The sequence below is a fragment of the Pleurodeles waltl genome, chromosome 3_1, assembly GCF_031143425.1.
Source record: "Pleurodeles waltl isolate 20211129_DDA chromosome 3_1, aPleWal1.hap1.20221129, whole genome shotgun sequence".
Lineage (NCBI taxonomy): Eukaryota > Metazoa > Chordata > Amphibia > Caudata > Salamandridae > Pleurodeles > Pleurodeles waltl.
In genome coordinates this window covers 1,496,058,543-1,496,083,455 of record NC_090440.1, presented here as the reverse complement: position 1 = coordinate 1,496,083,455, position 24,913 = coordinate 1,496,058,543, and the positions used below count along the sequence as shown (strand labels likewise).

Here is a 24,913-nt window from a genome sequence, read left to right as displayed (position 1 = left end):
CATGGGGGAACGCTGGGTGGAAGGAAATTTGTGGCTCCTCTCAGATTGTAGAACTTTCTGCCACAGAAATGTGAGGAACATGTGTTTTTTTAGCCAAATTTTGAGGTTTGCAAAGGATTCTGGGTAACAGAACCTGGTCCGAGCCACACAAGTCACCCCATCTTGGATTCCCCTAGGTCTCTAGTTTTCAGAAATGCACAGGTTTAGTAGGTTTCCCTAGGTGGCGGCTGAGCTACAGGCCAAAATCTACAGGTAGGCACTTTGCAAAAAACACCTCTGTTTTCCTTCAAAAATGTGGTTGTGTCCACGTTGCGCTTTGGGGCGTTTCCTGTCGTGGGCGCTAGGCCTACCCACACAAGTGAGGTATCATTTTTATCGGGAGACGTGGGGGAACGCTGGGTGGAAGGAAATTTGTAGCTTCTCTCAGATTCCAGAACTTTCTGCCACAGAAATGTGAGGAACATGTGTTTTTTTAGCCAAATTTGTAGGTTTGCAAAGGATTCTGGGTAACAGAACCTGGTCCCAGCCACACAAGTCACCCCATCTTGGATTCCCCTAGGTCTCTAGTTTTCAGAAATGCACAGGTTTGGTAGGTTTCCCTAGGTGGCGGCTGAGCTACAGGCCAAAATCCACAGGTAGGCACTTTGCTAAAAACAGGTCTGTTTTCTGTGATGTGTCCACGTTGCGCTTTGGGGCGTTTCCTGTCGCGGGCGCTAGGCCTACCCACACAAGTGAGGTATCATTTTTATCGGGAGACTTGGGGGAACGCTGGGTGGAAGGAAATTTGTGGCTCCTCTCAGATTCCAGAACTTTCTGCCACAGAAATGAGAGGAACATGTGTTTTTTTAGCCACATTTTGAGGTTTGCAAAGGATTCTGGGTAACAGAACCTGGTCCCAGCCACACAAGTCACCCCATCCTGGATTCCCCTAGGTCTCTAGTTTTCAGAAATGCACAGGTTTGGTAGGTTTCCCTAGGTGGCGGCTGAGCTACAGGCCAAAATCTACAGGTAGGCACTTTGCAAAAAACACCTCTGTTTTCCTTCCAAAATTTGGTTGTGTCCACGTTGCGCTTTGGGGCGTTTCCTGTCGTGGGCGCTAGGCCTACCCACACAAGTGAGGTATCATTTTTATCGGGAGACGTGGGGGAACGCTGGGTGGAAGGAAATTTGTGGCTCCTCTCAGATTCCAGAACTTTCTGCCACAGAAATGTGAGGAACATGTGTTTTTTTAGCCAAATTTGTAGGTTTGCAAAGGATTCTGGGTAACAGAACCTGGTCCCAGCCACACAAGTCACCCCATCTTGGATTCCCCTAGGTCTCTAGTTTTCAGAAATGCACAGGTTTGGTAGGTTTCCCTAGGTGGCGGCTGAGCTACAGGCCAAAATCCACAGGTAGGCACTTTGCTAAAAACAGGTCTGTTTTCTGTGATGTGTCCACGTTGCGCTTTGGGGCGTTTCCTGTCGCGGGCGCTAGGCCTACCCACACAAGTGAGGTATCATTTTTATCGGGAGACGTGGGGGAACGCTGGGTGGAAGGAAATTTGTGGCTCCTCTCAGATTTCAGAACTTTCTGCCACAGAAATTTGAGGAACATGTGTTTCTTTAGCCACATTTTGAGGTTTGCAAATGATTCTGGGTAACAGAACCTGGTCCCAGCCACACAAGTCACCCCATCTTGGATTCCCCCAGGTCTCTAGTTTTCAGAAATGCACAGGTTTGGTAGGTCTCCCTAGGTGGCGGCTGAGCTACAGGCCAAAATCTACAGGTAGGCACTTTGCAAAAAACACCTCTGTTTTCCTTCAAAAATGTGGTTGTGTCCACGTTGCGCTTTGGGGCGTTTCCTGTCGTGGGCGCTAGGCCTACCCACACAAGTGAGGTATCATTTTTATCGGGAGACGTGGGGGAACGCTGGGTGGAAGGAAATTTGTAGCTTCTCTCAGATTCCAGAACTTTCTGCCACAGAAATGTGAGGAACATGTGTTTTTTTAGCCAAATTTGTAGGTTTGCAAAGGATTCTGGGTAACAGAACCTGGTCCCAGCCACACAAGTCACCCCATCTTGGATTCCCCTAGGTCTCTAGTTTTCAGAAATGCACAGGTTTGGTAGGTTTCCCTAGGTGGCGGCTGAGCTACAGGCCAAAATCCACAGGTAGGCACTTTGCTAAAAACAGGTCTGTTTTCTGTGATGTGTCCACGTTGCGCTTTGGGGCGTTTCCTGTCGCGGGCGCTAGGCCTACCCACACAAGTGAGGTATCATTTTTATCGGGAGACGTGGGGGAACGCTGGGTGGAAGGAAATTTGTGGCTCCTCTCAGATTCCAGAACTTTCTGCCACAGAAATGTGAGGAACATGTGTTTTTTTAGCCACATTTTGAGGTTTGCAAAGGATTCTGGGTAACAGAACCTGGTCCCAGCCACACAAGTCACCCCATCCTGGATTCCCCTAGGTCTCTAGTTTTCAGAAATGCACAGGTTTGGTAGGTTTCCCTAGGTGGCGGCTGAGCTACAGGCCAAAATCTACAGGTAGGCACTTTGCAAAAAACACCTCTGTTTTCCTTCAAAAATGTGGTTGTGTCCACGTTGCGCTTTGGGGCGTTTCCTGTCGTGGGCGCTAGGCCTACCCACACAAGTGAGGTATCATTTTTATCGGGAGACGTGGGGGAACGCTGGGTGGAAGGAAATTTGTGGCTCCTCTCAGATTCCAGAACTTTCTGCCACAGAAATGTGAGGAACATGTGTTTTTTTAGCCAAATTTTGAGGTTTGCAAAGGATTCTGGGTAACAGAACCTGGTCCCAGCCACACAAGTCACCCCATCTTGGATTCCCCTAGGTCTCTAGTTTTCAGAAATGCACAGGTTTGGTAGGTTTCCCTAGGTGGCGGCTGAGCTACAGGCCAAAATCCACAGGTAGGCACTTTGCTAAAAACAGGTCTGTTTTCTGTGATGTGTCCACGTTGCGCTTTGGGGCGTTTCCTGTCGCGGGCGCTAGGCCTACCCACACAAGTGAGGTATCATTTTTATCGGGAGACGTGGGGGAACGCTGGGTGGAAGGAAATTTGTGGCTCCTCTCAGATTTCAGAACTTTCTGCCACAGAAATTTGAGGAACATGTGTTTCTTTAGCCACATTTTGAGGTTTGCAAAGGATTCTGGGTAACAGAACCTGGTCCCAGCCACACAAGTCACCCCATCTTGGATTCCCCCAGGTCTCTAGTTTTCAGAAATGCACAGGTTTGGTAGGTCTCCCTAGGTGGCGGATGAGCTACAGGCCAAAATCTACAGGTAGGCACTTTGCAAAAACCACCTCTGTTTTCCTTCAAAAATTTGGTTGTGTCCACGTTGCGCTTTGGGGTGTTTCCTGTCGTGGGCGCTAGGCCTACCCACACAAGTGAGGTATCATTTTTATCGGGAGATGTGGGGGAACGCTGGGTGGAAGGAAATTTGTGGCTCCTCTCAGATTCCAGAACTTTCTGCCACAGAAATGTGAGGAACATGTGTTTTTTTAGCCAAATTTTGAGGTTTGCAAAGGATTCTGGGTAACAGAACCTGGTCCCAGCCACACAAGTCACCCCATCTTGGATTCCCCTAGGTCTCTAGTTTTCAGAAATGCACAGGTTTGGTAGGTTTCCCTAGGTGGCGGCTGAGCTACAGGCCAAAATCCACAGGTAGGCACTTTGCTAAAAACAGGTCTGTTTTCTGTGATGTGTCCACGTTGCGCTTTGGGGCGTTTCCTGTCGCGGGCGCTAGGCCTACCCACACAAGTGAGGTATCATTTTTATCAGGAGATGTGGGGGAACGCTGGGTGGAAGGAAATTTGTGGCTCCTCTCAGATTCTAGAACTTTCTGCCACAGAAATGTGAGGAACATGTGTTTTTTTAGCCAAATTTTTAGGTTTGCAAAGGATTCTGGGTAACAGAACCTGGTCCGAGCCACACAAGTCACCCCATCTTGGATTCCCCTAGGTCTCTAGTTTTCAGAAATGCACAGGTTTGGTAGGTTTCCCTAGGTGGCGGCTGAGCTACAGGCCAAAATCTACAGGTAGGCACTTTGCTAAAAACAGGTCTGTTTTCTGTGATGTGTCCACGTTGCGCTTTGGGGCGTTTCCTGTTGCGGGCGCTAGGCCTACCCACACAAGTGAGGTATCATTTTTATCGGGAGACGTGGGGGAACGCTGGGTGGAAGGAAATTTGTGGCTCCTCTCAGATTCCAGAACTTTCTGCCACAGAAATGTGAGGAACATGTGTTTCTTTAGCCACATTTTGAGGTTTGCAAAGGATTCTGGGTAACAGAACCTGGTCCCAGCCACACAAGTCACCCCATCTTGGATTCCCCCAGGTCTCTAGTTTTCAGAAATGCACAGGTTTGGTAGGTTTCCCTAGGTGGCGGATGAGCTACAGGCCAAAATCTACAGGTAGGCACTTTGCAAAAACCACCTCTGTTTTCCTTCAAAAATTTGGTTGTGTCCACGTTGCGCTTTGGGGTGTTTCCTGTCGTGGGCGCTAGGCCTACCCACACAAGTGAGGTATCATTTTTATCGGGAGATGTGGGGGAACGCTGGGTGGAAGGAAATTTGTAGCTCCTCTCAGATTCCAGAACTTTCTGCCACAGAAATGTGAGGAACATGTGTTTTTTTAGCCAAATTTTGAGGTTTGCAAAGGATTCTGGGTAACAGAACCTGGTCCCAACCACACAAGTCACCCCATCTTGGATTCCCCTAGGTCTCTAGTTTTCAGAAATGCACAGGTTTGGTAGGTTTCCCTAGGTGGCGGCTGAGCTACAGGCCAAAATCCACAGGTAGGCACTTTGCTAAAAACAGGTCTGTTTTCTGTGATGTGTCCACGTTACGCTTTGGGGCGTTTCCTGTCGCGGGCGCTAGGCCTACCCACACAAGTGAGGTATCATTTTTATCGGGAGCTGTGGGGGAACGCTGGGTGGAAGGAAATTTGTGGCTCCCCCCAGATTCTAGAACTTTCTGCCACAGAAATGTGAGGAACATGTGTTTTTTTAGCCAAATTTTGAGGTTTGCAAAGGATTCTGGGTAACAGAACCTGGTCCGAGCCACACAAGTCACCCCATCTTGGATTCCCCTAGGTCTCTAGTTTTCAGAAATGCACAGGTTTGGTAGGTTTCCCTAGGTGGCGGCTGAGCTACAGGCCAAAATCTACAGGTAGGCACTTTGCTAAAAACAGGTCTGTTTTCTGTGATGTGTCCACGTTGCGCTTTGGGGCGTTTCCTGTCGCGGGCGCTAGGCCTACCCACACAAGTGAGGTATCATTTTTATCGGGAGACGTGGGGAAACGCTGGGTGGAAGGAAATGTGTGGCTCCTCTCAGATTCCAGAACTTTCTGCCACAGAAATGTGAGGAACATGTGTTTTTTTAGCCAAATTTTGAGGTTTGCAAAGGATTCTGGGTAACAGAACCTGGTCCCAGCCACACAAGTCACCCCATCTTGGATTCCCCTAGGTCTCTAGTTTTCAGAAATGCACAGGTTTGGTAGGTTTCCCTAGGTGGCGGCTGAGCTACAGGCCAAAATCAACAGGTAGGCACTTTGCTAAAAACAGGTCTGTTTTCTGTGATGTGTCCACGTTGTGTTTTGGGGCGTATCCTGTCGCGGGCGCTAGGCCTACCCACACAAGTGAGGTATCATTTTTATCGGGAGACTTGGGGGAACATAGAATAGCAAAACAAGTGTTATTGCCCCTTGTCTTTCTCTACATTTTTCCCTTCCAAATGTAAGACAGTGTGTAAAAAAGACATCTATTTGAGAAATGCCCTGTAATTCACATGCTAGTATGGGCACCCTGGAATTCAGAGATGTGCAAATAACCACTGCTTCTCAACACCTTATCTTGTGCCCATTTTGGAAATACAAAGGTTTTCTTGATAGCTATTTTTTACTCTTTATATTTCAGCAATTGAATTGCTGTATACCCGGCAAAGAATGAAAACCCACTGCAGGGTGCAGGTCATTTATTGGCTCTGGGTACCTAGAGTTCTTGATGAACCTACAAGCCCTATATATCCCCTCAACCAGAAGAGTCCAGCAGACGTAACGGTATATTGCTTTCGAAAATCTGACATTGCAGGAAAAAATTACAGAGTAAAACTTAGAGAAAAATTGATGTTTTTTTCACCTCAATTTCAATATTTTTCTTTTTCAGTTGTTATTTTCTGTAGGAAACCCTTGTAGGATCTACACAAATTACCCCTTGCTGAATTCAAAATTTTGTCTACTTTTCAGAAATGTTGCGGTTTCTGGGATCCAGCATTGGTTTCATGCCCATTTCTGTCACTGACTGGAAGGAGGCTGAAAGCACAAAAAATCGTAAAAATGGGCTATGTCCCAGTAAAAGGCCAAAATTGTGTTGAAAAATTGGGTTTTCTGATTCAAGTCTGCCTGTTCCTGAAAGCTGGGAAGCTGGTGATTTTATCACCGCAAACCATTTGTTGATGCCCTTTTCAGGGAAAAAACCACAAGCCTTCTTCTGCAGCCCATTTTTCCAATTTTTTTTTAAAACACGAAATTTTCACTGTTTTTTGGCTAATTTCTTGGCCTCCTTCTGGGGAACCCACAAAGTCTGGGTACCTCTAGAATCCCTAGGATGTTGGAAAAAAAGGACGCAAATTTGGCGTGGGTAGCTTACGTGAACAAAAAGTTATGAGGGCCTAAGCGCGAACTGCTCCAAATAGCCAAAAAAAGGCTCGGCACAGGAGGGGGAAAAGGCCTGGCAGCGAAGGGGTTAAAGACTGACCACGTTTACGAGAACTCTCACTCAGGACAAGATACAGAATAAAATAATGACAAAAAAGAAAACTCTAGTGATCTAACTTTCCCAGCCTAGTGCATCATAGAAGGAATACATTCAATTACAATCATCCAGGGAAGTAATGTAATTACCATGACTCCAAATGGCAGATGAATAGCCTAATTATTATTCTACTATGCGTTAAATTCAACCAATATTTTTGAGATTCTCAAAATCTTGATGTTTCAATCCTCCCTCTTTTACCCATGAGAAAATATGGTTGTTGCTTAGTGAATGTAATCACTTTTAAAGGAAAGCATTATGTTGTATCATAAATGCCTGGGCTAGTGCAAAGCTGAGCTGCATGGCAGCTTATGAGACATAGAACTTTCTAAAGTACTTTGATCAGAAAGTCTTCTGAGTTAGTGAATGACATGTGCACAGCAGAGCTCAGAAAAAGGAAAATTGGTTACCTCTTCCTCTGATTCTGAGCTATGCTGTCTGCGGTTCATTTAGTAACTCATGAATTCTGAGTTAATTGCAATCACTTTCGACTATCTATCTACAGGGGCGGCCCCTCCGCTATGATGGAGGGGTGACGCTCCCTTGCTGAAAGAAGGAAGTAGAAAAATAAAAAGGTAATAAAAGTATTTTTATTATCATTTTATTTTTCTGCTCCAGTGGGGAGTGCATATATCAGTTTGGTTGGACATCCGAGGCTGGCCAAACTGACTTGTACATGTAGAACTCTCCGCCCAGCTGTGTTTAATAGCCGGGTGGAGATCAAGTGCAGGCTCCCACTCCATCCCTGAGCAGCATTTCAGCCCCTTCAGGCCACTCACGATGCTTATTTCATGCTGTGTCTGGATTGGCTGGGGTGGGTAGGGGAGATAGGCAGAAGCACCGAGGCGGCAGAAGCAGAAGAGGTAAGGTGGCGCAAAGCTGCAGCACTGCAAGTTAGTTTTTTTATTATTATTATTTGCACCCCAGCTCCATGCACTGCCCACAAGCCCTTCCTGCCAGCAGCCCTCCTCTCTATCTATCTATCTATAGAAGTTTGCCTGAATTTCTACTGATTTATTAGGGGTACTGTGTTGAGTACCTTCACAACAAAAATAAAACGTGTTACTTTGACTGCCAACACAATGCATAAAACATGATCTGAAATACCAATATTAAAATATGTATATTCTCTTTACAGGAAACTTTTCTTTACCGACTACGGGAATGTTGCAAAAGTAGAGAAATGCGACATGGATGGAATGAATAGAACCCGATTAGTAGTCAATAAGATTGAGCAGCCAACAGCACTTGCATTGGATCTGGTCAGTAAATTGGTTTACTGGACTGATATATATCTGGATTACGTGGAAGTGGTTGATTATCAGGGAAAGAACAGGCACGTGGTGACTCACGGCAGAGAAGTAAGTATTTCACAAAAATAATTGTGCTTTATAAAGAAAGAATTGTGTTTCAGTACTAAAACACTCATTGTTTTATGCAGTATATTGCTAATACCTTATGGCTATTTTGGTGATTTCATGTATGATTTAATGTATGACATATATCACAGGAAGTGATTCAAATTGAGTTTACAATAAGGGACCAATTCTTTTTGCCAGATTTGTTAGGTAAACCAGTACTCTGATTTATTGTCTTTGAATAAATCCCCAATTTTATGATCTTACAAAAATTTCATACCTATGGCCAGTCCATAGTAAAAAAACAGGGCAGCCTCGCTGTTTCGTGCACTGAACATTTTCTCGTAGGGTTTGCGAGTTGGGTCACTTTTATGACTGATGGCGCTGGTTTTCTTGCAGTGGGCTGGGCCAGCTGTTTATCTTACATGACGTACCTCTGTGTTTTACACACCAAATAAAAACAAATGGTCTTCTAACATGTTGGTCAAGCTAGGCTCACTTTAAAACCATTTGTTTTTGTTATTGGGTGTGTTAGACTTTTCATCCTTGGCGTGGTCTCCCTTAACTTTTTGCCTCTGTTTTTCAGGTTGTTGATGTGTGCTGGACTCTGTTTTTGGTTTTTTTGTTACTGGGCACTTTACCACTTCTAACCAGTGCTAACGTGCAAGTGCTCCTTCGCAAAATGTGTATGTAATTGTCTTATACATGATTGGCATATTTGATTTACTAGTAAGTCCCAAGTAAAGTGCACTAGAGGTACCCAGGGCCTGTAAATCAAATGTTATTAGTGGGCCTGTAGCACTGGTTGCGCCACCCACATTAGTAGCCCTGTAAACATGGCTCAGACCTGCCACTGCAGTGTCTGTGTGTGCAGTTTTAAACTGTAACTTCGACTTGGCAAGTGTACCCGCTTGCTAGGCCTAAACCTTCCCTTTTCTTACATGTAAGGCACCCCTAAGGCAGGCCCTAGGTAGCCCCAAGGGCAGGGTGCAGTGTATGGTTAAGGTAGGACATATAGTAATGTGTCTTATATGTCCCGACAGTGAAATACTGCTAAATTTGTTTTTCACTGTTGCAAGGTCTGTCCCTCTCATAGGTTAACATGGGGGCTACCGTTAAATATGATTAAAGTGTAGATTCCCTTTGGGAGCAGATAGACATGTGGAGCTGGGGGTCTCTGAGCTCACAATTTAAAAATACATCTTTTAGTAAAGTTGATTTTAAGATTGTGTGTTTGAAAATGCCACTTTTAGAAAGTGAGCATTTTCTTCCTTAAACAATTTCTGTGACTCTGCCTGTTTGTGGATTCTCTGTCTGGGTCAGTTTGACAGTTGGGCTGGTTGCACCTCTCACTAGACAGTGACACAAAGGGAGCTGGGGTGTACTCTGCATTTCCTGATGTGCCATTTCTGCTAGGAGGGAGGGGATGAGTGGTCACTCACACCTGAAAGGGCTGTGCCTGCCCTCACACAATGCAACCCCCTGGTGTGGGTCTGGGGCCTGGCCTGGGCAAGGCAGGATTTCACAAACAAGAGAGACTTTTTCTTTGAAGTAAGCCTACTTCAAAGAGCAAATTGGGAATAAGAAGGGCAGCCAAAACCAAGACTTTAGAACACTTCGGGAAACCAAGAGGAACCTCTGCCTGGAGAAGAGCTGAAGAGCTGAGGAAGAAGAGCTGCCCTGCCTGTGACTGTGCTTTGTGGAGCTATCCTGCAGTTGCTGCTTCTGCCACAGTAAGAGGACAAAGACTGGACCTCAGAAGAGAAGCTGGCAGCCCACGAGTGAGAAATCCACGCACCAACCGCCGTGCGGGGAAAAGATCAACGTAAATCCGATCTGCGGCTGAAAAATTGCTGCACCACCGGCTTTGCAGCTGAAAATCGACGCTCGTCTGCAACGCGATTGGAAGATCGATGCCTGGAGCTGGAGAAACGACGCACAGCATCACTGATGGAGGCTAGTGAGATCGCAACACGCGCTGCATGTTTTTTTTACCATTGTGTGGCTGAATTTCTGACGCAAACACAGCTGGGCGTGTAAAAACAACACAAGGCCTGGCCAGACCTGAGAGTGCTGACTGGATTGACGCATCGCTCTCCTGCGGAGAGAAGAAATGACACACGTCGATCCGACGAAAGGAGTAACAACAAAAGGTCTCACTCGGGAGTGGAATTGAACCATCGCAAACCCTTTTTGAAGCACACTCGCCCAAGTGGGATTATTTTTGACGCACCAAAGGTACATTTTCATGCTAACAACGTTAGTGTGTGTTTAAAATTACATGAAGACTCTTTTTGAATTTTTAGTGATAACTTGACTTGTGTATTGTGGATTTTTGTCATTTTGGTCTTGTTTTGTTTAGATAAATATTCTCTATTTTCCTCGACCTGTGCTGTGTCATTTTGTAGTGTTTTCATTAAGTTACTGTGTGTGTTGGTACAAATACTTTACACCTAGCACTCTGAAGTTAAGCCTACTGCTCGAGCCAAGCTACCAACAGGGAAAGCCGGGGTTAGCTGAGGGTGATTCTCTACTACCCTGACTAGAGTGAGGGTCCTTGCTTGGACAGGGGTTAACCTGACTGCCAACCAAATACCCCAATTCTAACAGGGTGGTCCTGGCTCCTGCACAATTGCCCTGAGCAGCACTAACCTTCAGTGGGGGAGCAGTGAGAGGTCTGTGTTATTTGGTTCAGAGAGTCCTGTAAAGTGTATTACTTTATTAAGTAACTGTTGCAATACATTTTAGTTTATGTTAAAAAATAGAATTGCATTAAGTGACAGTCGTTAGAAGTGATTTAAATCATGAAGTTAAAAACAATTATGCCCTACAACGAATCCTGCCAATAATGCTACCAAGAGGATTGTCAGTTGTACTTGACCACCCTATAGGTTGGTTTGGGGTGTTACTATAGAGTGATTATTGTCTTTTGTTTTTGTGCAGTGCATAGTCTGAATTGATGTATTTTCAAGGTTCTCTCATGTGAAAAAGTAATTGCCTAGACTCACACAGAATGATCAAGTGATAGCCCGTAGTGATGCAAAGTTTTCTGGTGTCAGGTTGTGGAATGTGCCCACTACATTGTTGTCTCATTCTTTCTCCCATTTTAGACCAAAGCCTAAAGATTCACATTTAAATCTTTCAGGAGCTAAGTCAAGGCACAGTGTTATATACCTCTAGGCTATGCATGCTTCATGAGGATTAGTGGTGGTGCTGTTGGCAGAGTGATGTTTTAATGCAGAAGCTGCAATTAAAACTAGAACACCCACCCTTTCCACCCTTGGTCAGTGCATTGAGGCCAGCTGCTCCATGTATCTAAAATTCTTTATTCATTGTCATCCATTCTTGAACAGAATTCAACTATCTACTTCTCACCCATCAAACTGTTCATTCATTCATCCTTTGAGCCATGCAGCCATGTCTCCAGTTTTCATCCATCCATACATCCATTCAATGACTGTGCAAGATTCTATAGTGAAAAATCTTCAACCATTTTTTGAGGTGAGAATTCTCGCAAATCGCTTTTGCAGTAGTCGAGCACTTTCACTCCCCTCACTCAATGAGAAGGCTGGTCTGACAAAATGTGCCTGGGCTTTCCAGTCCAGCCCTGTATATAGATAAACAAGTATGTTGGGCCTACCCTAACATAAATTAATTCTGACATTGCGAGAAATAAGCGTTTAACGTGTTCATTTTTGCCCATCCACTTTTAAAGATCTATGTAATTCAGTTAAAAAACAGATTGGCTATTAGAATTGCTGTCTCTGGATTATCCTGCAAGATGGTCACCCGTGTGCACTCTGATGATGCTATAAATATGCTTTTCGCTGTTCACTTCTATCAACTACTTTTGCATGCAATAAGTAGTTTTAATTGAGCACGAGTGCAGCAAGGTCTCATCTGGTAGGTAAGGAATTTAAAATAAGTTGCATCATAAAAAAGCTATTTCTTGCCGTGTCTACGTCATCTGCCAGTCACCATTGCTGCCTCAAAAAACAGGGTGTATTTTAAAAGGCTAGGTTTCAAATGGTTTGCCATGGTGTCATTTAATCTTAGCATGAAGTAGGGTTCCTGTTTTAGGTCGATATTTTTCATTTTTGGGCAGCATCACATAGTTTAGACATTGTCTTTACCTCGTTCTGTTTCCTCATACATAGTACTCTGGCATTTTTAATCCTTTGCCTTTTCGTTTCTCAAAGGGGCGCATTAGAACTTAAGTCTTAAACCAGTTCTCTTCATTATACAACACATTACTTTTTCATGTTTCGTTTGCACTTTCAGCTTTCATTCTTATGAATATGTCAATGTTCTTAAATCGCTTTAATTTTCCTTGTAGCCAGAATGTTCATAATTGCCTTTAATTATTTCTCAATAATTTAACACAAGTTTTCCTTGATAGCGCGTCCCGTCTTAGACAACTTAATTTGTCTGGGACTCGTTTTAGGCAAATTAATCTTTTGATCCTGATGGGAGACACCTTAAGACGAGATAACTAATCAGCATGTCAATCAATAGATCGATAACCTCCTCAATATTCACAATAGCAAATCACTGAATTAGGTAAGATTTATGATATTTATTCCCTATTATTTACACTGTACAAGCAAGTTTATTAATCTCAAAACCAGAAAACACATTAGCACTGTCACAATATGGCAACTCGGATAAGATTTCAATAAAGCAAAGATCACAAACATTGGAACAAAGCACGACGTCAACATGGATTGACTTTAGCAGAATATCATTAGCGCATTATTCAACAAAGCATCGATTCAGTCATTTGTCTATTTGCGTCCGTTTAGTGAACCCCTTAACTAGCTCGAATTAGCATTGGCATGTTGGGTTTCATGCAAAACAATTTAGCAACACAAATTTAGAAAACATCTATCTATGGTCTCTATCAAAAGAAGCAGTTGGTACCTAGAAAGAAAAGGCAAACAGACAATTACAATTTCATTATCATATAGTTACCCTCCGTAATGGGTCAGCATACAGAGTAGTCTTCGTCCTCAGGACATCAGTTGATTCGCCATCAGCCAGGAAACACAGTAAAGTTCAGCAAGACAGGCAATACGGAACACTTCCCTCATAAGCAGGAAAAGTATGAATCGGGCAACACAAAGATAAGGATGGTTTAAAGAATCAAACAGCAAAGTCAGAGTGACAAAGTGGCTAGGTGATAGCAAAAGGCACGTAATGGCTGATTTCTCCTTGTGTCACAGGGTTATGTCAATTCTGGTTGTGCAGTCCCCTAATTTCCAATTGGGTAACATTTGGTGCATCATTATCTCCGTCCAATAATCAGGTAGTCACCTCATTAGAATTGTCACTTTAGAACAGTTCTCACGTAGTTTATTGGTTCCTGTAATTGACATCTCCAATGGGTAGAATGTCAGGTACGAACTTTATTCTCACGGTCCCAGTCAGTAGCCCCATTGTCTTTACCAGTTCAGGTGACCTTGTACCTGTTGCAAGTTTACACTGTTGCGTTCGGCAAGAATGTCTCCTTGAGCAAGTCGAGTCTCATGAGAAAGAATTTACTACGGTTACACACATCTTCTAGTTTCTGGAAAAGTACGGCTACATACCCTTCAGCAAGTCAGCACATTGCATGTTAGAAAAACAAATTTAATATGAGTCCGGCAGTTAGGCCACGACTCATGCTAACTAAGGCCTAGTTATTAATTTTTAGCGACATCTTAACAAATAACTCTTGATACTAGTACAAAATCATACATTAGTACATTAATAATTCCTCATTAGTCAATTTCATTTAATCATTGTATACACTAGTGGCCACTCCTAGTGGGCACATTTCAAATACGCATTTAGTAAAACACAGCAATACAATTTCCATGCGGCATCATTAGGCATTAATTTGCAAATATTTCATGTTAATTTTGATTCTAATAACTACACTCCAACATCCTCTGTCACTCGCCTTTTCTGCACCTAACCACTGTTTCATGCTCCCCCTCCTTAGTGGCTGTTCACAATTTGTTCTGAACCTAGAAATCATCACTCATCTCTCACTTTTTCCATCCTCATTTCGCATACTTCAGTCTGTTAATAAACTAATGACCCTAGGCAAAGCCTGAAGGCGCACTGGAGGCAGGCATCATGCGCATTCCTCAGACGTTTCTTAGACATTCCTGAGACACGTCATGCGCAACAGGAGTGGAGTGGTGTGTCCCAGCACTTGAGATCTCTGACATTATTTCCCAGTCTGTAGTATAAAGCATTATGAGTGCTATTTTCTGGGGATCTGGTATTACTCCCCCTGGCAGACAGAGCTAAGCAGAGAGTGAATCAATATAAATGTCATGAGCTGTGAATCTATTCAGTTAGTTTTTCGCAATGAGCTCAAGCGAACTCCCTAGGAATTCAAAATGCAACCTCTATTGTGTCCAGATGATGAAAGAAGAGCGTAGACAAGAATTTCTCAAGGAATCCATCAAGGGGTGTTAGAAGGGGTGTGATAAATAATATTTAAGCAAACTGTGCACAGTGCGGAAAGTAAGCCCCCTTCATGTACTCAATACGTCAAGCCCCAAACAGGCAGTGACAAGGGCCCCCTTACACATCCCAGATGATATTAGAAAAGAGTTTTGGCTTCTTGCGTCATGACACTTCCTGTGAAAAAACCAAGACTCATAAGACTATGAGGATACGTGCCTCTCCACTTTGCCCTTGCCTCCCACATTACCCCTAATTCACAAGCAGAGGCACAGCATTACCAAGAATATCAAGAACATGTTACAAAGACACATTTGCCAATGATCTTAACCCCTTAACTCCTGAGTCTTTTCCACCCCAGTGCTGATCCCTTTTGTGATAATTTGGGGTATTTCCAGCTTATGCCTTCATAGGTCTTTTCCCCATAAGGTATACTTGCGCAACTTGTGTTCTTTTTACCCAATATCATGGGGATTATAAGGTTGCCAAATGTTTGATAATTCCCCTCGTGATGACCAAAAAAATAATCAAAATATAGCAACATTTGGTAATTTTTGGGAAAAATTGGAGAAATTGCTGCACAGAAAGTGTCTCTTTTTCCTAAAAATGGCATCAATAGAAGGTTTGCTGAAACAAAGAGGTAGCCCATGTTTCCTATTTTTTGTGTTTTTTTAACCTACCTCCTATTTGTGGTGGAAACAAGTGTCAAGCACATGGGTGATCCCTAAAACATAGAGAGTCCATAAAAGCAGATATAATTCTGAATTCAGGTCATTTTTGTAGATCCCTCAAGAACATCTCAATGTTGGATTAAAAACATTTTGAAAATGCATAGGAGAAAACAGCCATTTGTTACAACTTTTTTTACCTGTAACTTTTGTCACAATGAGCAATTCACAAAAGCAGAATGCCACTACGTCTGCTAGACCCTTCTCGTCACAATGATTTATAAGGTTGGTAGAATGTTCAAGAACCTGAGGTTCTCAGGTGGCAACTTAGATGCATTGTGTACTGAGTATAGAATAATACATATGCTAAAATATAAAGAATTAAAAAAGGGTATGAAGAGAACCTATACAGAGTTTTGGAGCAGTGGTTAATTGTACATCTCTAAACTGACTCACATTTGGAAGCCACAAGTTCAGAGAAATCCCATTGGCAATAACAAATTTTCTACTATAAGCAATACTTAACTTGAATGGCTGGGCCTAGCGTTTGCAACACAAAATGCCCCAAAACCCAACTGACATCATGTTTCACCCAGCAGAATAAACACTTTTTTACAATGTGTATAGCTATAGATTTGGTTCACTAGCTCACCCACCATCCAGGTAATCCTACTATACCCAGAGACTTCTGAAAACTAAACAACAGGGGTGTCCAGGGTGGTGTGACTTGATTGGCACTAATAACTTTTTTTTTACTCAGAAGCCCATGCAAACTTTGGGGATCTATGGGGAGCTAATTATTTCCTAGCACGCAGAATCCCCTCACATCCTATGATAAAAACGGTATCCCATTCACGCTGGTTGGCCTAGTACCTGCTACAGGAAAGAGCACAGCAAGCAACATGGATGGATCAAATATTTCCTCTAAAAACCGGCCAATTTTTTGCACCTTGGGAAGTTGTGGATTTAGGGTCTTAGCTCATCTGATACCTACTGAATTTTACCAAGCACAGATCTCTGAAAACTAGACATCCAGGGTGAGTAATTTGGGTGATTCTCAGAAGGTGTCCTAACCTACAAGCCCTTGCAAACCTCAAATGGTGGCTAATTACATCCCATTTCTGTGATGGAAAATTCTGAAATCTGTGGGAAGCCACACATTTCTTACCACCCAGCATTCCCCCACATCTCCCAATAAATACAGTACTGCACTTGTGTTGCTAGGCCTAATGGCCCCCACAGGAAAGGGACCAAAACACAACATGGTTACATTTAAAATTGCCACTCAAAATGTGCCCTTTTAAAATTTGGATAGCCTGTAGATTTTGGACACTAGCTCAGTCAGCAACTAGAGAAACTTACAGTGCAGTGTGGTGTAACTTATTTGGCTCTCACAGGTTCTGTTACCTAGAAGCCCTTGCAAGCCTCAAACCTGCTGAAAGTATACATTCTTTTCATATTACATTGACTAAAGGTTCTGGAATCTCTGGGGAGTCACACATCTCCTACCACACAGGATTCCCTAAAGCCTTCAGAAACAAAATGGGATCCTATTTGTGTGAGTAGGCATGGTGTCCATGAAAGGAAATGACCCAAAATGCAGTATGAAGACATCAACATTTCTTGTAATTTTTTTTACCAGATTTGGTAATTTGCCAGCTGTGGTATTTGGGCCCAGGATTGACAGGATTTGTTACCAAACCCAAACATTTCTGAAAACTAGACACCAAGAGGAGTAGAGGGCAATGATGTGCTTGGTTCCCATGAAGTTTTCATACCCACAGTGCCTTGCAAACCACAAACTTTGGCTAGAATTTCACATTTCCCTTGCATTTTGTAAAGTCAAATTGTTAATTTGCATGGTCCACAAATTTCTTACCACCAAGTGTTTCTCTACTTGTCCCAGTACAAATCTACCCTAGTATAGCTGAAACTAGCACCTGCAACAGGGTCAGACCAAACAGGACTAATGGGTGTCCCCCAAAAGGACTCCCATTGATTTTGTTTTGGTCCATTTGTGTGGGTGGGAGTCCTGGTGGGTCCCAAATTCCACCGCTACCCCTACTGCTGATTTCCCTATCTTGTGTTTTGTGCCCTTTTGTGTTGCACATGTAAGGGTCAACCACACATGTGGGGTACTATTTTTATCAGAATAAGTGGGAGAATGCTGGGTGGTATGACATTTTTGATTCCCCACATATTCTGGAGCTTTCCTTCACTGCAAATGTGTGAAAATGCATGATTTTAGGCAAAGTTTGAGGTTTTCAGGGCATTGTTGGTATACAAACAACATGGGATCCACGCAAGGCAGACTACCCGAAAGTCCCCTTGGTATCTAGGTGTCCAGTTTGTTGATTTGCTCGATCCAAGATCACAGTCCTGAATATTGGAACCATACACCATATTAAGTAGAATGAAAGTTGGATTTACTGAGACTCGGCCATTCCACCTGCCAAAGCTAAAGCCAAAAGGTGGAAAGTTTCCTCTTGCTTGCGATTGAAATGTGACACTTCCCTGTGTGTGGAGAAAGACTATTGGAGTTTTAGGGCTGGACAAAGGCCCAATACCAGGGTGGTCCGCCAACACACCATGGGCAGATTTAAGAGCCCCTAGCATTTCCTCGCGCCACATTAGCATCATTTGTTTCGCTATTGTGGCCCCACAAGGCCAAAATTGCTGTGCCAAATTTACAAACTAGTGCAATGCATGCATTGCGCCACTTTGTAACCCTTTGTGCTACATTTTTTCAGCGCCAGGCATAAAGTATGCAAAGGGGGCTTGCCTTGTTAGGAGGGCTGAAAATATGGCACAAACAAATCTAAGAGATTTCTTTGCGACATTTATTTCAGCACTTTTAACACCTGCTAAGAGCAGGCGTTACAAGGAGGCACACCATTGTTTACAATGGGCCTCAGTGGGCTTTGCATGATTAGCATCAACATTTTTGACACTAATCCTGCAAAACTTCGAACTAGCCTAAAAAATGCTGACGCTAGTTTCCTAACTCCCACCATTGGTGCTCCATATCTTCGATACAGCACCCACATTGTGGCATTAGGGGGGCACTAAGGGGTGCAAGAAAAGTGGTGCTGCACTGGGTGCAGCACCACTTTTCTTAAATCAGGTCCCATATTTCTTTTTTGCTATAAAATAAATCCCTGACATTTAGAGGGCAGCACAGGACAATGCTGATCGGCTCATTTCACCTTCACTTTGAGGGGAAATGATATCAGAGCGCCATGTACTCTGATCTATATTTCAGCAACAGTGAAAAGAAGATTCATGTTGCCAGAGAAGCAGTTGTCATAGTTGGACTCTCGATCCTTAGCGAGACTGCTGGTTTAAGGATGAAAGCACTTTTGTTTGTAGGTGACTGTGTTGCTCCTACAACAAGTCGCACTGTTGGCCCAACCCTCCCATCTCACAAGCAGTACCTCATCAAAACTTAGAAAGCAAAGGGGATTTCTGGCATCCTTATGCATGGGCGCTAGATAAGAACTCTTCGGCAAGTCATGGTGAAACGGAAATTACCATTTTCTCTAGTTAGCAACAAATCTCATACACACAAAGGCAATGAAGCAGCTGCAGGAGTGTTTTCAATATATTTATTGAAAAGACTGCATTCTGCGATAAAGTGCACGGCATGTGGTGCAATGATTAGGATAATGAACAGTAATAGAACCAGAATTGTGAAGATGAGAGTTGTGAATATAAAACCCCCACCATAAAATTCCTAACCAAGAAAGCATAATTCTCTACTCTAGTGAGAGCTAGGTATGATAAACCTAATCTGTCAGTATCATGTCCATGAGAAGTGCCCCCCAACCTTTGTTACCTTGGAATGAGGTCTCTAGGTCAGACTCAGTGGTGACACAAAGGCTGGGATTTGTAGCATGTTGACGAGCAGTACAGATGGCATCTGGAAAGAAGCCCTCTAATGACCTTGTCTGTATACAGATCATATGGGATCACTAATACATAAGTGTGAAAGGGACATGATGACAATACCTATGTCTATCACTGATAGTGACACCAATAATGTTGCCTTCTCAGAATGGCACTGATAAAGAAAATCAAAACATTTCTTATAAAATGTAAGCACGTGGGGAAAGCTAAAAGAAATAATAAAAAATGAATTAAAACAGAGCAAGCTGAGTAGGTAAAAGGTCACTAGGTGGAGGGGGCACAGGCCAGCAAAAACAAATAGGCTAAGCTGACTCATGTGATCCAAGGGGAAATTAAAATGGATTCACCACACAGTTCCCCAGCAGTCGAACTTCAAAAATCTTGAAAGGGCATTTTACAGCCCTGTACAGCATTGACCAATGGCCGACAGACACACTCGGGAAGGAGTGTGCTTAAAAGGCTAACTGTTAATGCCTTTACTCTTATTTTTATGTATTTGTTAATTTGTGCATATTTATATGTAGCACATGCCATACACTACTTATAATTATCTCTGTGAAACAGTCACATTAAGAGAAAAATGTATAATCAACATAGAGATATACATATGCACAGTAATAATTGAAAATTAATATATGTAAGAAAATGTTGCTTTTTGTATGTTCTTTCCCTAAATTGTGGACTGATGCGGATAGTTTTTCAACTCTGATGGTGCACTGGATCTGGTAAACAGGTCTCAGTGCCAGTGCTCTGAACCTTAAAAGGTATATATCTGATTAGTTCCCCACAATTGGCATAAGCTAAGTACTATATGGTACCAGGGTACCCTGGGTTTGTAAGTTAAAGTGTCTCTTGTGGACATTAACACATATTATGTCACATTAGTGTGACAAAGCAAAACATGTACCCCACCGTGCATTGCTGGCTGGCACAGCAGTTTTTTGACTGCTAACTCAACTTTGCATTTTAATTTAACGGCAAAGCCCAACCTTCCTTTTTAATACAAGTAAGTCACCTCAGAAGCTATCCTTATGAACCCTCAGGCAGGGTGCTGTGTATTCAAAAGTAGGACCTACGGTTTTATTTGTCCTGGCAGTAAAAAAAAACAATACTTTGTCATTTGTACTATAGAAAGACTAGTAACCCCATTGGTGACTACAGATTCACCTGCTGACAACTCAGTGGTGCTAACATCTGAATGGAACTACTACATACAGTACTTCAAGGTTTCAAAAAAGTGTAGCATTAAACCCAATTGGATTGTCAAGTCAGATTTAATGCAGCTTTTGTGAAAATGGCAACCTTGGAAAGTTGCCACTTTGTTGCCGAGAGTTTTCCAGTGACCTTTTAAGGTTGCTGGCCACGAAACAGCCTTCTGCCTTCAAGGGGGGAGGTGTAAAGGGCTCTCATGCAGGAGCAAAAAGGTCCTGTCATTGAAAGAGGTGAAACCTCTCCCTGGCAGGAAGGCAACACAGGTTGTTAGCCCAAAAGACAAGGTGCAGGGCACACGTGCAAATGGTGGACATACACAAGAGAGGCTGCTTGTTTGTTCATGCAGACAGTATAGCATCAGGTACTGAGGCGAGGAAGCTGTTTCCAAACTGATTTTGTCATAGGCATGTAGGCTGTAGTTAGCCACAACTCTGGGATAGGCTAGGAAGCTCCACATGCCAAGAGGATGATTGTGTAATCTTGGGAGTAGGCAGAAAAGGGCATTCTGGGTGTTAGAAATGGGGTTTTTGGTTGGCAGTCAGGTTGCCCTCTGTCCAAGCAAGAACCCTCACTCTAGTCAGGGTAAGTCACACACAATCCAAAATCAGCCTGTGCTCACCCTCCGGTAGCTTGGCACGAGCAGTCAGGCTTAACTTAGAAGGCAATGTGTAAAGCATTTGTGCAATAAATCATACAACACCATCGCATAACACCACAAAAATACACCACACAGTGTTTAGAAAAATATATAATATTTATCTGGGTATCTTCAGGTCAAAACGATCAAAGTTGCAATACGAATTTGTAAAGATATCACTGAAAAGTGATAGAGAGTGTCTTAAGTCTTTAGAAAGTAAACAAAATCTCTTTCAAACACAAAGTACCTGGTTTCTGGTGGAAAATCCCCTCAGAGGGCCACAGGAGAAGAGGTGCGTGGAAAACTGGGGTGTACGTCGATTTCTCCTCAGCACACACGGACTTGCGTCGTTATTTTCCACGCGGGGAGTCGGGTGTCGTCTTCCGGCGCGCGGACAGTCTCTTACTGTGGTTTGCAGGGAGTACCAGATGTCCCGGGTCTGTGCGTGGATTTTCCTGCTTGTTTTCCGGCTGCGCGTCATTCTGCGGGGCTGCGCGTCGAAGTTTCGATCTTACGGCAGGCGTCACGTCGATTTCTCCGGCGGAGTCGGGCGGCGTTGTCCTTGCAAGGCCGTGCGTCAAAGTTTTGATCTCACGGCAGGCGTCGCGTCGATTTCTCCTGGAAAGTCGGGCGGCGTTGTCCTTGCGAGGCCGTGCGTCAAAGTTTCGATCTCACGGCAGACGTCGCGTCGATTTCTCCTGCGGAGTCGGGCGGCGTTGTCCTTGCGAGGCCGTGCGTCAAAGTTTTGATCTCACAGCAGGTGTCGCGTCGATTTCTCCCGGGAAGTCGGGCGGCGTTGTCCTTGCGAGGCCGTGCGTCAAAGTTTCGATCGTCCCGAAGGCGTTGCGTTGATCAGCGTCGGTGTGCGGCGTTTTTCTTGCCGCGGAACAAGCTGTACGTCGAAAAGTTCAGCGCACAGAGCGTCCAAGAGGAAGGGAGAAGTCTTTTTGGTCCTGAGACTTCAGGGAACAGGAGGCAAGCTCTATCCAAGCCCTTGGAGAGCACTTTTACAGCCAGACAAGAGTTCAGCAAGGCAGCAGCCCAACAGCAAGACAGCAGTCCTTTGTAGAAAAGCAGACAGGTGAGTCCTTTGAGCAGCCAGGCAGCTCTTCTTGGCAGGATGTAGTTTCTGGTTCAGGTTTCTTCTCCAGCAAGTGTCTGATGAGGTAGGGCAGAGGCCCTGTTTTATACTAAGTTGTGCCTTTGAAGTGGGGGTGACTTCAAAGAGTGTCTAAGAAATGCACCAAGCCCCCTTTCAGTTCAATCCTGTCTGCCAGAGTCCCAGAAGGGGGTGTGGCAGTCCTTTGTGTGAGGGCAGGCCCTCCACCCTCCCAGCCCAGGAAGACCCATTCAAAATGCAGATGTATGCAAGTGAGGCTGAGTAACCTGTGTTTGGGGTGTGTCTGAGTGAATGCACAAGGAGCTGTCAACTAAACCTAGCCAGACGTTGATTGAAGGGCACAACAAGATTTTAGTGCAAAGAAATGCTCACTTTCTAAAAGTGGCATTTCTAGAATAGTAATATTAAATCCGACTTCACCAGTCAGCAGGATTTTGTATTACCATTCTGGCCATACTAAATATGACCTTCCTGCTCCTTTCAGATCAGCAGCTGCCACTTCAAAGGTGTATGAGGGCAGCCCCCATGTTAGCCTATGAAAGGAGCAGGCCTCACAGTAGTGTAAAAACGAATTTAGGAGTTTTACACTACCACGACATATAACTACACAGGTAGATGTCCTGCCTTTTACCTACACAGCACCCTGCTCTAGGGGTTACCTAGGGCACACATTAGGGATGACTTATATGTAGTAAAAGGGGAGTTCTAGGCTTGGCAAGTACTTTTAAATGCCAAGTCGAAGTGGCAGTGAAACTGCACACACAGGCCTTGCAATGGCAGGCCTGAGACAGGGTTAAGGGGCTACTGAGGTGGGTGGCACAACCAGTGCTGCAGGCCCACTAGTAGCATTTAATCTACCTGCCCTAGGCACATGTAGTGCACTCTACCAGGGACTTACAAGTAAATTAAATAGTCAATCATGGATAAACCAATCAGTAGTACAATTTACACAGAGAGCATATGCACTTTAGCACTGATTAGCAGTGGTAAAGTGCCCAGAGGTCACAAGCCAACAACAACAGGTCAGAAAGAAATAGGAGGAAGGAGGCAAAAAAAGTTTGGGGATGTCCCTGTCAAAAAGCCAGGTCCAACACTGGGTTAGCCATATTCCACATTTCAAAGCTAGAGGGGGACTGTTCATATATTGGCTAGTAGAAGCTAAATCTCTGATGGCACAAAGTGGGCACAAAAGTGGCACCCCTGGCACCCAGACTTCATATCACTTATGTACTGAAAAGTGGACCAAATAAGAATTGCCTTGTTGTTCCCTCGACCCAGCAAAGAGTGGGCTTTGTCTGATGTTCTTTGAGGAAGCAAAGGAAGGACTGTGTCTGTGGTGCCCTGCTTGAGGAGCAATCATCCTGAGCCTCAAGCAGAAGTGGTGACTCCAAGAGTAAGTTGACTTTTACAGTTAAAGGGCCACAAAAGTTTAAGAAACCTGCCTTGGTGAGTTGGTTGTCAAGAAATCCTGAGCTTCGCTGAAAACTGAAGTGCAGCCTGGGAGACTGAGTCCTCACCCGCACACAAGTCTTGTGGACCCAGGAGAGTCATTTAAGTGTAGCTTGGTTGCCCAGGAACAGTGCTAGTATTAGTTAAAGGGAACCATTGTAACTGGACACTAGTAGACCAATGTGTTTGTCTAAACTTTACTCAAACTTCGAGAGACATTGATCCTTGGGCTAAAGTTGCCCTGCTGTGTTTGTGAACTGAGGGTTGGCCCCAGAAAGACCCCAGTCACCAGCTGAGCATTCTTAAGCATCATCAGCATTCTACATCCTTAACATCAAGACCACACCCTTCAAATCTATGGTGGTTCACATATAGAGTCTGAAACTGGACTGTAGACTGCTTTGATTGTGAGGTAACTGTAAAACTAGACTTCTTTAGTTCTTATGACTTACTCTCTACCAGAGTTGGTCATCCAAAGTGGGCTGGCTTTGTAGTTTATAACTCTAAAAAAATTATTTATTGTGAAAATATATTTATTTATTTTTCCTTTGAAAATTCCTATCTCTGGAACCTTCAGTGGGTTTTTGTTGTTGAGTTGTCTATTTAAAGACAAAGATATCACCTATTTTTATAAATTGAAGTCAGATTTGTACTAGTCTTGTTTCCTTCTTATCCAACATGTTTGGTACTTTTTGTTTTACACCTGTTCAATTGCTAAATTCCAACTACTAAGAGCCACAGCTATCCAGGTTTGAGCTACGTTTTTCAAATTAATCTGACTGTACTCAGTACAGGTACTTAGTTTATTACTTGGTGAGATCACACAACCACAACATACAATGAACCACTTTCTTCACAATATTGATGAGAAATTGCATCAGGAAATTATAGCTGGATTGGGGGTGGGGACATCATCCAAACAGTTGTATAAGACTTCCTTTGAAGTTAATAGTAGTTATGTCATTAAAACAGTTTTTGAATGTTACATAAGAGTAATTGATTTTAATAGCTTAGTTCCAAACATTGGGTGCACTCCCCATAAAGCTTTGCTTGAGTGTTCTTTTTCTCTGAGGTTTTGAATTTCAAGAAAATGGATGTCAGAGCTCCATAATGATCAGCATGCACCAGAAATGAGAAGTTGTCAGTGAGGTCTTGCAGGGTTTTGAAGAGCAGAGCTTAAAGAACTGTGCTAGACAGTTTAGATTAGCTCCATGGTTCAATAGGGAGCTGTTTAATGTTGAGCATCATTCAAACAAACTTTGCTGAAACCTTCATGGACACCAAGTACATCTGGAAGATACCA

The 24,913-nt window shown here is 43.7% G+C and overlaps 1 protein-coding gene across 1 annotated transcript in view; it reads left to right on the top strand.

The window, feature by feature from the left end:
• The window catches only part of LRP1B (LDL receptor related protein 1B), a 4,500,992-nt gene that overhangs the window by 2,001,809 nt on the left and 2,474,270 nt on the right, over positions 1-24,913 (top strand). The window contains exon 8 of the mRNA XM_069225083.1: positions 7,943-8,165. Within this exon, the coding sequence (XP_069081184.1) occupies positions 7,943-8,165 (223 nt within the window). The remainder of the gene's footprint in view (positions 1-7,942; positions 8,166-24,913) is intronic.